This window comes from Propithecus coquereli, unplaced genomic scaffold, assembly GCF_000956105.1.
Source record: "Propithecus coquereli isolate 6110/MARCELLA unplaced genomic scaffold, Pcoq_1.0 Scaffold6, whole genome shotgun sequence".
NCBI classification, from domain to species: domain Eukaryota; kingdom Metazoa; phylum Chordata; class Mammalia; order Primates; family Indriidae; genus Propithecus; species Propithecus coquereli.
This window is the reverse complement of record NW_012151951.1, coordinates 11362714-11376125: the sequence shown is the minus strand read 5'-3', so window position 1 is coordinate 11376125 and position 13412 is coordinate 11362714. Positions and strand designations below refer to the sequence as shown.

Below are 13412 nucleotides of genomic sequence, written 5' to 3'. Positions count from 1 at the left end.
ACAGGCATGCGCCACCATGACCGGCTAATTTTTTCTATATATTTTTAGTTGTCTGATTAATTTCTTTCTATTTTTAGTAGAGATGGGGGTCTCGCTCTTGCTCAGGCTGGTCTCGAACTCCTGAGTTCAAACGATCCGCCCGCCTCGGCCTCCCAGAGAGCTAGGATTACAGGCGTGAGCCACCGCGCCTGGCCGAAGATGGGTCTTAAATGCCATCTCTCCCACGAAGCCTTTCCCCTTCAGATGTGCCTCTCTCTCCCCTGTCCTTAGCTCTTCTACAGCACTCGTCTTTCTCTCTTTTGAGTGACAGTTATTTATGATCTTGTCTTATTTTACTTCTATAGTGTAATGTCTCTGAGGACAATGGCTGTATTTTACATATCCTATCCTTGATAGTACCTAATAATAGGAGCTTGCACATGGTAAATCTACAATAAAAATTTGTTAAATGAAACTACATGTATAGGCTAGTTACAGTAATTCTCAGCATTAGTGAATGACTAAAAAAATGAAGCATCTCTTTAAAAAAAAACTGCTTGAAATAAAATTAATCCTTAAAAATAGGAAGGCGCTAAAACATTTGAGAATCTAGTGCATGACAGAGGCACAAACTTTACAGAAAAACAGTGCAGAGGAGGAAAGCCTAACTCTTTGTACTACAAGATGAAAAATGTGTCAAACGTGAACAGGCACATGTACAGATAACACCATTGGCTAAGGGGGCGTTACCTTGGCAACTGTTTGCTCAGCGATGGTGCTAGGCCGGCGCTGGCGGCCATCAAGTCTCTGCTCCACTGGAAAACTGCTCCTGTGTGATTTCAGGCGCTCCACCAACAAGAAATAAATGGCAGCAAAGTGGTTATAGCTCTTGTTCTGCAAAGACTGAAAGAGAAAACAAGTGCTGAAGGCAGAGAACCACAAAAACCAATTCAACGATCGATACCTTTCTTAAAAAAGAGAGAAGGGAGATCGTGTGTTCTTAAGTAGAGTGACAGACAAAGTGTGCCTCAGGATGAAAGCTGTTCCAGGATTTAGACCGGAAGGCAGAAAACTTCAAGTCTCTAGTATTAATTACACAAAGGGTGATTTAAATGAATTGACCGGCCCTTCTACATTAACAGGATCCATTTATTTTCCTGCAGTCAGGGAAAATGCCATCCTCGTCTCATGCTGACACTCCCCAGTGCTGCCATGTGGTCCCATCTCCTAGTTGTAACCACGGTGTAAGGGCAGTTAGCAACCTGAGCCTGGGGCTCTAATTCCATGGCTTCAACACAAGTCCAAACCATTGAAAACTCTGAAGTGAATGATTAAAGTCTTTGGGGAACGTTCTGGTGATTATTTTGGGCTGGAAAATGACATCTGGATGCTAAATAGAGAGACACTATGCCTCCATTCTTAGGTAATTTTTTCCTCTTGTTTTTGTAGTCCCACCCTCTTGAAACCTTGAAACTACAGTTGCTTCCCAAATTTTCACATCTCTAGCCTGCCAGCTTTCCCAGGATACTAAGGGAACAGGGAAACAACTGCTCCTTTGGCTTCTAATTCCACCTGACAGTGTGCATACGTGCTGTGCAGGGCCCCACGGATGCAGAATACTCTCAGCAAAAATCACAGGCCAGTGGGATGGCACTCACAGCTGCCCTTCGGGATCTATTTCACGGACAGTACAGAAGAACCTCACTGAGTGCACGACGTGCAAAGCAGGGAAGTCAGTTTGGTTTCATCCACAGCTACAATGAGGGAAAAGGCAGCACAGTCTTTCACAGCAAACAAGGGGGCATTTCATATTCCTTCTTGTTAGGCTTCCTCCTTAAAAGCACTGTTTTTTACTATTGTGGAGGTATTAAAAATATGTATCCCATAAGTATGCCTACTATTAGAGGATAGAAATAAAAGCCAAGAGGAACTTTCCAGGTTCATGACCTTCTCAGCTCGATGAGCCCTAATACTTCCAAATCAGGATCCCACCTGTTTTCGCCTTCTTAGTTTCTCCAGTTCACAGTCTACACCCCACTGGCTTTCTTAAACCTGATGCCTACCCTTCTTGTTTCCTGCGAGGCCCTTAGCCTTGTTCCCCATCTGCACGTTTACGTTCCAGACAAACTAGTTGAATTCCCATGTAAAACTTCATGCTTCATTTGGAAAAAACTTTCTACCCTGTATTTGTTAAAGCTTCCATCTTTGCCTTTTCTGAATCTTCTACAAATGCTTCCTCTTGAATTTTTTGGCAGATGGGGCAAAGAAAGGAATTTAGACATTGAATAAAAGCAACTATAAATAGAGTCTGATGTAATCACTAGGGAACACTTGAATAGTATGCCTAGGTGCTGGGGACAGATGTGCTAAAAGAGTAGGATGACAGGTGTGAGCATGAAATTTCAAGTTACTAAGTGCAGTAGAATCCTGAAATATCTTTAGTCAAATCTCTGATCACTCTACCTCAATGGTTTTCTGCTGATCTATTCCAAGGCTGTGCATCAATCGCAGGACCTGTTCATTAAACTCCCCGATGGATGGCTCATTTTCTTGCTCTTGTGGGTAGAGAACAGGTCTCTGTACAGGAACTTCGATGAGCATCCATTTATGCTCCTTGATTTGAGCGATGGTTAGCCGTTTGCATGGGTCTAGGACCAACATCCTTCGAATAAGGTGCTCACAATCTATAGAAACCACAATGTTACAAAAGTCACACAAATCACCTTGCACTTCAGTGTTATTTGCTTGACTCACATGACTTTGTACAACAGTGTTAATCTCTGTATCCTCCACTGGAAAGCAGAAGGTCAAATGGATAAATGAATACATGAAGCCTACTGACACTTGTCAAGTTCAGCTGGTGAACCAATGAATACTTAAGAAAAACAGGAGGGTGTAGGTCTATCAGGTTCTGTGCTCAGTGAACCTTTCTACTGAATTTCCAAACTGGAAATATCTAGACACAGACTTAGATTTCAACTAAAGAAAAGAAACAAGCCTCATTCCTAGAACAAGCAAATAGTAAGTTGATCCTCGGTCACATCCAAGACTGATACACTAAGGCTATGCGAGTGAGGCAAAGAGCTCTCCAAGGGGTTTTGCTTTTCTTCACATTCAGTGCAGATGAGAAAAACTATGTGAAATATTATTTACTTCTTGACTACACCAAGAAAACGGCACTGCTGCAACTCTGAGCACTAGATTATTCCCTGAGCTGACATGATATTCTTCACCACTCCCACATAAGCTAAACTCACAGCAGTCACTATGGGCCAGGTACCATGCTAAGTGCTTCATACAGATTAATTTAATCAATCCTCACAACACCCCTCAGATAGAAGGACTGTTATTTCCATTGCATAGATGAGGAAATTGAAGCACAGAGAGGAGATACAAGTGCCAAGGTCATAGAGCAGTAAGTGGTGGACTCAGGATTCAAACCAGCAGTCTGTTAGTCTGGCTCCAGAGTCCACGCTCTTTGCTACTAAGAGCATTATTTCTACTGTAAGTAGGAAAAAAAGAATTAAGATTAATAACCAAAAATGAAACTAAGGAGTAAACTTAACTGCTACCTGTGTAACAGCCCAACACAGGCAGGGATTATGGCATTTCATGTTAATTCAGCAGAGTTTTGCCAGTGGGCTTTTAATCTAATTAAAAATTTGAAAATTTTACTAAATTCGTTTCATACTTAGAGTAAAATGTAGTGAATCTGTATCTAAAAGGGCTTCACTAAGTCTAAAATAAACATGAGACATTTATAGACCCAGAGTGAATGGGAAGGCTTGCTGCTCTTAATCTGGGAAATGTTCTGTATTCAGTTACAAGTAGGAAAGGCTGGAACTTGTCTCACCTACACAGAGGGGGTTGCTTATTTCTATAGCTTTTAAAATGACTCACTTTATTTGGCACCCAAACTCTCAGAAAAAGAGAAGCTTTTGCCTGGGCATTTGATTTGGAGCACAAATACTATAAAGCACCTTTAGTAAGATGAACACTTTGTTACCTTCCGACATGAAATATGGGATCCGGAATCTTCCTTCCAAAACCCTCTGCCTCAAAATCGGAAGAGTTGGTCCATCAAAAGGCAGAGCTCCACAGACAAGGACGTAAAGAACAACTCCCATACTCTAGGGAAGAAAATGATGCAGTCACGTAGTTACTTTTCTAATGAGAACTTCAAACACTCTTTTCCTAAACATCCCCAGGGCTCTTAAAATCATAAGGACTGAAAAATTCCTGTCTGAATTTATTATTTTCTCAGAATTTGAAAAAAAATCTGAAACCCTGACTATTGTAAAAAGTCTTATAGTAGATACCAAAAGATCTGAATCTGATCACTTTGATTACTAAACTTTAAATTATTGCTATTATTAGGATGATAATACCTGTCCCTACAAATTCTTTCCTAGGGATCCATTTCAAGATTCTCTGACTAATTCTAGTCTAGCAGATGGGGCAAATAGGAAATACTGCTTATGTGCTAAGGACCGGGAGGTTCTCAGATGGGCCAAAGTACCAAGTACTATCATTATCGGTGCATTTAACAACACAGCAAAGCAATGCAATACCCAAATATCCAGCTGTGGTCCTTCATACTGCTGCCCTTCGAAGACTTCTGGGGCTGCATATGGGGGGCTGCCACACCACGTTGCCAGTAGTTCACCACTTTTAAAGAAATTTCCAAAACCGAAATCTATTGGGATGGAAATAAATGTTACTTTCATCTATGCTCTCAAACTATACTACATTTCTCTGTAATGAATCTTACAATGTGCTATATTAACAGAATTACTGCTATTCACTCTGCGAGGGCTGGGTTCCCTAGCACTCAGTGTAATGACTAGCAAATAGTAAGTATTCAATAAATACTGCTGAATGGATGCATAAGTGAATCAAGTTTCCTTCTCAAAGAGAGTGAGAGATTGGAAAAACACTTTAAATCATGTACTTTTAAGGCTGAAAGAAAATCCATTGGTATGGATAACCAACTTGAATTTCATAATCTTAGAATTTCAATTACCCAATAATTGATTGATAAAGAGCTCTTTATCTTATATGGTCTATATGGAAAGTGACAAATGAGTAAAACTAACTCTAAGATATTCACACAAACACAACCAAGTGACTGGCTGCTCTTATAGCCACTACCCCAGGGTGGCAAGACAACCAAATATAGCATTTCCTAAGTAAAAACTCTGAGTTGGTCCATACATCCTCTTTTAGGCAGATGCTCATCTGAACAGCTCATTAACATATGATGGCTGCATGGCCCAGCCACAGGCCACCTATCACCGTGACTTATTTACTCATTTATGGAATATAGTAGCATTATACTTGAAAACAGTTAATGGCCTTCCCCTTATAATCTTAATCATATTCAATCTATAGCTCTGATGCACAGAATGTACTCTGGAAATGCTATACTCAGATGCCTTCAGTATCCACGAAAAAAATTCAGTAAGCTTTGGTATAAATGCAAACTTACACCCTTTTGTTATGTCTTTACACAGTCCCATGTTCTTACTGAAGAAACAAATTCCTACGATTTTATAAGCTATACTCATACTGTCTTGTGTTGTTGTTACATACTCCTGACTGAAGAACATGCCTCAGTGACAGGAACTGGCTCTACACCCAGCTGGCGCACAGCACTGTGCGCACAGTGAGCTTTAAGAGATGCCCCAAGGGAGACTGGAGGAGTCTGCATTGCCAGACTGACTGGCTTTGTGACTTTGGAGTCTTAGTGTCCCCATCTGTAAAGCTGAAATAATAAATATACCTAGTCAGCAGGTTGTTGTGAGGGTCCAATGTGTTAACATAAACTCACATACTCTATTCACACCTTGAGATTACGCATAAGTTGGTACCTCAGGCAAAGCGTTCTCTTAGCTCGCTGAGTAAGAACTGGTGGCAGGAAGCAATAATGGCAGTAACAGCAACAATCCCCCTCGCCACAGCTTCACGGATGGAGTGCAGGCTATGAAGTTAGGAGAACCAGAGCTGATTCCCAGTTTTGCCGCTTTCTAGCTTTAAGTCCTCTAGGGAAGTTATTTAACTTCCCTGAACCTTGGTTTCCATATCTATAAATGTAGGGATAATCCACCTACCCAGATAGGATGCCATGAGGAATGAGATTAACCACGTAAAATGCCTAGAGCATAGCAGATGTGAAATATCAGCTCTCTTCTCTTTCTGTGAAACCATTATTACCTACTATTGCCTTTCAGAGAAAAAGGTCCCAAGAAATGGATAGGAGGGGCAGAAAAAGTGTAGAGGGAGCCCAAGGGTTCAGGAGAGAAAAGAGGGTGCATCCGGGGAAAGGGCCCCAGACACAGTCTGACCCTGGTGAGCAACACTGTGGTCGGCATCCGGGGTATGAGGCAAAGTGGTGCCAGTGAGACGTTCTCTCCAGTCCCATAGTCCACTTTCTAAGTGCCCATCAGAAAGGCCTCAGCCTCTCAATTCCGCCTCTGCGACTAACCTCTCCTATCACATCACATCCCCATTTGGATACATATAGATATACGTTTCCAATTTTCTACAAAAGCCATACTCTCAGGTGAGTCAAGGATGAGATGATCAAATCAAGTTTAAAGAGGAAAATTTTAATTTCGCTGTGTGTTTTGAGATCTTAAAATAGGTACAATAACAGCCGCACTTTAAACCATACTAAAAAAACCCCCCATAATCACAGGATGAGTTTTAGTACACATAAGTTGAGGATACTCTGCAAATAGCACTGTTATGTTTTAATGTCTCAAAGAGCCCTTATAGAGCCACTCACTCCAAACTTTCCCATACCCTGGTGAAATGAACTCAGAGGAAAGACTGGGACAGAGGCTTGCCAGGAAGGTGGCCTGGCTTCTTTGTCGCCTTAGGTTCTCATTGGTCACTTCACAGGCAAGAAAGCAAGAGCCGGGAGAGCTTCACCAGCCCTGAGGTAGCCCAGTTTCAGCCTCAGCTTTACAAATCTAGCACAAAGAAAGCTTCTTGTTCACTTACAAGAAGGGTGTGCTAAGCACCTGTTTACTTCTATTTTCTGTAGGTAACTGAGGAATTTAGGAACTTGGGTCCAGAAACATTAAAAGAAACACCAAAAGACAATCAGGCTCACTAAGCTATTACAATGTCACATATGCAGAGGTCTTCTGTAACCTTGTCAAAGCATTTCAAACATTATATTTGTAATCATCTGATGAATAGGTTAAGGAAGACTTTGGAGTCAGGCAGATCTGGGATCAAATCCTGGGTTTTCTACTTAGCTATGCAATCTTGATCAAATTATTTAACTTCTTGGAGCCTTGGTTTCCTCATTTGCAAAATGGGGACAACATCTATACTTTATAAAGTTGTTGTGAGTACTGATATAAGTTGACAATATAGATAATGATACCAAAACATAGTAGGTGCTCAATAAATGGAAGCTATTGTTGCTATTATTATTTTACTTATTTGTCTTCCTCATCAGACTATACTCCTTGAGAGTAGAGAATGCGGGAGTGACAGTCTGTTCTTCTAGCCCTTAATACGCTGTCTGCAGACAATAGCTGATTGATAAAGATTTTGCTAAATGAATATGTCATTCTTATCTCTTATAAAAGTACTTCACTATGTGCCAGGAGCTGATCTAAGCTCTCTGAAGATGTTTTCTTCTTAATAACCCTATGAGGTATCCTTATTTTAGGAAAAAGTGAGCATAGAAAGTTAAGTACCTTGCCAGAGGTTATACAGCTAGTTAGTTGCAAAACTGAAATAGAAACCAAATTTGATGATAAAGCCTTCACTGTTAACCACCACCTTTATGTCCTTCCCTGGCACAGGGGTAAGTAGCTACTCTTGAACAAGTTAATAATTGCCAGGTTTAAGAAGTGGCAATGGAAGGCACTTAAAAATAAAGGGCTTTTCACATTTCTTCAGAGGAATCTGGGTAATTGGCTTCATTCACGGTCTGTAGCTTTCTACCTAAATGCATATAGTGAAATGAGGGGTGAGCAAGAGGGATGAAATAAGAAGATGCTGGATTTGTTTCCCCTTGTCCTTTATTCAGATAAAATGGACTATATTCATGTTTCATCATACTAACCAAATTCACTCATTCCTTCATTTAACATCTGAATGCAATGCATGTGTCAACAACTACTGTGCAAACACAGAACAGAGTCTCACAACAACACAGAATAATAAAAGACCCCACATTATCACCTGACTTCTGGAAAGCGTTATGAAAACAATCCCTTGGGCACTCCCCGCTCTGCTAGACTCACATCCAGCCTGGCCTTGCTGGAAAGCAAACATCTTTCTAGTTTAATATTTTTGCTAATTCTCCGATCTGCAAGTTAATACCTAGAACTCTGGCTGCTATGTTCCTCAGATATTTTGCTTGCTGTTTTTCTGTCATAAAACTTATGTCATACAATGTTGGATTCACTGTTTTTTTTTTTTTTAGCTTTCAATTTTGAAATACTTTTAGATTTACAGAAGAGTTGCAACAATAAATACCTTTCACCCAGCTTCCCCTAATGTTAACATTTTACATAACTATAGTGCAATTATCAAAACTAAGATTCAATTATCAAAACATTGACTCAATACCACTAACTAAACTATGGACTTTCTTAAGATTTCACCAGTTTTTTCACTATGGTCCCTTTTCACAGAATTCCATATTGCATTTAGTGTCGTGCCTCCTTAGTCCTCTCCGATTTGTGACAGTTCTTCAGTCTTACCTGACCTTGAAGAATACGAAATATTTTGTAGACTGTCCCTCAACTTGGGTCTGTTTGATGTTGCCTCCTGATTAGATTAAGGCTATGGCTTTTTGGGGAGAGCATCACAGAGGTGACGTGCTCATCTCAGTCCATCACATAAGGGGGTGTATGCTGTTATGGATAATTACTATGTGAGGTTTACCATAATCACTTGATTACGATGGTGTCTGCTGGGTTTCATCATTGTAAAGTCACTATCTTTCCTTCTGCAATTAATAAATATTTCAGAGAAGATTCATTGAGACTATACGTATTTTGTTTTCTCTTGAGCGTTCACCCACTAGCTTTAGCATTTGCTGGTAGATGATTGCAGCAACCACTGTGGTGCTCCAATGGTGAGTTTTCATTTGCCCCATTCCTTCTACATTTATTTTAATTTTATTTTTAATTGACAAATAATAATTGTATATGTTAATATATTAAATATTTATGGGGTACAATGTGATAAATATGTTTACATTGTAGAATGACTAAATCTTGCTAATTAACAAATCCATCACATCATTAATTATAATTCCTCTCTAAGGAAGAGCTGTACCTTCTCCCCCTTTATTTATTTATTTATTTATTATAGTGCTATAATATATATTAATGAATATTTATTTTATTCTTAAGGTTGTAATTCAATGCTACTGTTACTTATTTTGATGCTCAAATGGTTTCAGCTTTGGCCATTAGAAGATAATTCATACTGGCTCCTGTGTCCTTTCAACATACCCCATCTTTTTAATATTTTATTTTATTGTAAGCATTTCCTTATCTTTTGGCACCAGATGTTCCAGGCTTATCTTGTATTTTCCCTGCCCCAGCCTTGAATCAACCGCTTCTCCAAGGAGCCCTGGTTCCTTTTACTGAAGAATGGTATTTAGAAACCAAGCCCAGGCCCTGGATGTGCTCACGGACTTGAAGCAGCTACAGCCGCAAGTGACTTTGCCAGCACTGAAATGCAGGGCTGTTGAACTCAGAGCCAGGTGTCCTTTTTTTTTCTTCACTATAATCAATAATCACAGATGTTCCAAGGACATCACCAATCAGAAATTTAATCCAACTTAAAATTGGATTTACAGGAAGCAAAGCTGTCAAAACCCAGGAAAAAACAGAGATGAGAGATTTTCTAATTTATCCCTGTGCCAGCAGAAGTTGGTGAAGGCTTTCTCTTCTCTATAGTATTAGAAACTATGTTAACAGCATCCTTAATAAGTGGATGGGAATAATTAGGATGTTTAGAGTAAATGTCAGAAATATATACCTGTATTTATTTTAGGAATCTATATTCATTTTAAGAATGCATAATGTGCTAAATAGACCCATCTTGTTCTTTTCATGTGAAGATGATACATGCTTCTATCCCCACAACACTAAGGCACATACTCCAAGGTTTTACTCTAATAATGGTTTTGAGATTTCTTAGGCTTGGGCCTGAGATTTTGAGTTTCTAACAAGCTCTGAAGTGATGCTCATCCTGCTGGTCCCTAGACCACTCTGGGTAGCCAGAAAACAAAATAAAGTAGAGGCTGTGAAAAAGGTACAAAAGATGTTAAATGGCTTGTCAGTGTTTACTGTTGCAAAATGATTATAATTACTATATACTTCCAGGATTTTTATTTAAATGACATAAAGACTAAATAGGAGAAATCATTAGGTAAACTAAGTCATTTTTTTCAAAAAGGAAAAAAGGAAACAAAACACTGAAAACCAGTCTTCATAGATAACAGAGACATTAAAAGGATCCAGAAACATAAGAAGAAACAGCAATATTTTCCAAAGGTCAGGGAAATGCAAGTTAAATAGCTATAACTTTATATAACTGGAAATTATTCCAAGAATGAAATCCTTACACTGTTGGGAATATTAAAAGAACATTCTCATACCTTGTTGGTGGGGGGAAGAAAAGAGAAAACCAGTTTTTGAGCAAAGAAAAAATAAATGATTTCTAGGAATCAACACAACCAAAGCAATTTTTAATCTCCAGCAGTGTGTTATAATGTCTAATTTATAATTTAAAAAATCCTCCTACAGAGCAGCAGATGGCTTTAGGGTTAAATTTATCCTCATTTCTAAAATTACCAGTAGAATTCAGCTATCCAGCCTCAATGAAGAGTTACACATCCTTTGTAATTATTATAATAGGAGTGAATAAGACAGTTATGAGGAAATGAAAGCTGACAAATGAAAGGTAGAAGAGTGACAGAGATGAAGCTGACCCATTGCACAAACTGAATACGGATCATTCGACGCTGACATCAATGCGTACTTTGTCACCCACCAGCAAGAAAAGGCCAGTTACACAGTTCATTTCCAAACATCAGTCATTCTCCCTACCTGACAGGAAGGCAAGGGAACAACCATCACAGATGAGATGAAATGTGATCCTGCTGACCAGTGTGAGACATCTATTTGTCCAATCAGAAAGTTCAATGAGCTAAGCAAATAAATGATCTTCCTTAGTCTAAACGAAGTAAGTGGGGGAGGAGGAAAGGCGATGAGCAGAAGGGAGAAAGGGAGCTGAAGAGGGGAAAAGCAAAACCAAACCAAGCCCTTTGAGCTATCTTCCATATTCCAGGCTTACTATGCTGGTGGTGCTAAGTAGGGCTGAAGCATACGGACACAGTTTTCATTGTACTTGCTGATGTAAAGCTCTTTTTACATTTTACATAATGCTAGTGGCAGGAGGGTAACAAATGGAAGGCTTTCAATAAGCATTTTTCCAATAAACCCTATCTTTGCCTCTCCCACCCTTTTTTAGTTCTAGGGCACAAAACAGGAATCACACATCCAGAAACCTTGTTTCAAGGTCTTCTGGTAAGTAGGAAGGTTGTCAGAAGCAATGATGACAGATGATTGGCCACTGTATCAAATTAGAAAGGAAGCATTCCTTTTGGGCTAAAGACAAGTGACTTGTGATGCACAGGTCAGATTAATCGGACTAATTACACAATACTAATTACATTTAAAGTCTCTCTCAGAAAAAAATTAATTTGTATCAAGCAGAGACAATTTAGAACATGTGATAAATTTTCCCTGCCTCTTTAAGATTTGTATTAGTAAGGCTTTACTTTCACATGCAATCGATTATACATTGGGTATAAATAATAGCTACCTTTTATTGAGTGTTTACATGGTGCCAGGAGCTTTAATTAACAATTTATTTAACAAACACTTAAATAGTACTATATGTTCTAAGTATTCTGCAAATATTAACTTAAGTAATAACCATCATGAGATACAAACTTCTATCATTCTTCTTTACACATAAGGAAACTAAGAACAGAGAGGTTAGGAAATGTGTCCAAGGACACAAAGCTAGTAAATGTCAGAGCCAGGATTCAAACCCAGGTTTCCTGGCTTTACAATCCATACTCTTACCTATTACCCTATAACACTTACCTGTATTGCCACCCTGTCTCTAGCATTATCAATAATCCCTACAATCTCTTCCTCAAAAACAGACTAATCTCTGTTCGATAGATACGGCAACCTGGACCTACAGAGGTTAAATCATCAGCTCAAGGTCACAGCTTCTAAGTGGTGTAGCCAGAAATTGCACCAGCACTGTTACCAAACTCAGCACTCTCCCTGTTTGAATTGGGATTATTTTCTGAAAACTTCCTCCAAGTAGTTCATACATTTCAATCCTTATCCAAGTATTTATTACAAACATTTCAGACTGGGAAAGTTGGAGAATAAAACTAAATGTTATTCATCTATTTATTCTCAACTTAATGCCTGAATAACCTGAGACAAAATAGCTAGGAGAAATAGTACTGTAATTACTAAAATTACTGAAAACCAATATTGTTTTGCATTCAGCTTCTTACTGCAAATGTCCCAGCACTCACATTTTACAAAGGTGGGAGGTCTCATGATTGAGGCAATGAGCACACACAGGTGTGGGTGAATCTATGGCTCATTAGGTGTCTGAAGTTTTGATCCACTGGGCGAACATAAACTAGAAGCTGATCTCAAAGCCATGTTTCTGTATTTATTAAAAATGAACCATGTCTGATACTTATACTCCACTTCCTGTCTTATAACACAAATATTAAAATATTTAATATTTAAACCTAGTTTTGGTTTGTGCTTCTTTTCAATTTCAACATATAAGATGGCTAAAACAGTTCATTTATTCATGTTATTTAGCAATTAAAGATCTTCATAAATAAAAGAAAAAGAAAAAAATATATAATTTAAGGGGACAATTTTATATTCTGAGTTCTTGCAATTTCTTTTCATGGAGCCTCATCTTTCCCATATATTTGATTTCTTTAAAATCCAAGAATTCTCAAAGAGATCAGAAGATGTTCTTAAAAGAAAGCAGAGCCATCAAAGAGTTATGAAATCTATGAATAAAAAGAAATATCCTGGAGAAATTCTTTAAAGACATTGGAACACACCTAAACTTCACATGGCATGTGGAATCCTTCATGACCTGGCCCCCGCCTACCTGTCTAGGTTCTTTTCCTATCATTCCTCACTGGCATTTACATGCCACTGGCTGAGACCCGTATCCCAACATTCCAAGTTCTCTCTGGCCTCTCTGCCTTTGCACATACTGATTCATTTGCTTGAAGAAGCCACCACGACCCCCACCCCTACCTCTCCCTCTCTCTATCTTGCCCCTCCACCCCCATCCCACCATAAATCCCTTCTTTTTAAACAAAT

The 13412-nt window shown here is 39.0% G+C and overlaps 1 protein-coding gene across 1 annotated transcript in view; it reads right to left on the bottom strand.

The window, feature by feature from the left end:
• SIK2 (salt-inducible kinase 2) overlaps window positions 1–13412 on the bottom strand; it is a 140773-nt gene that overhangs the window by 19052 nt on the left and 108309 nt on the right. Inside the window, exons 7-10 of the mRNA XM_012659203.1 lie at window positions 4551–4675; window positions 3986–4109; window positions 2443–2663; window positions 730–882 (exon numbers count right to left, since the gene is read on the bottom strand). Coding sequence (XP_012514657.1) covers window positions 730–882; window positions 2443–2663; window positions 3986–4109; window positions 4551–4675 — 623 coding nt within the window. The remainder of the gene's footprint in view (window positions 1–729; window positions 883–2442; window positions 2664–3985; window positions 4110–4550; window positions 4676–13412) is intronic.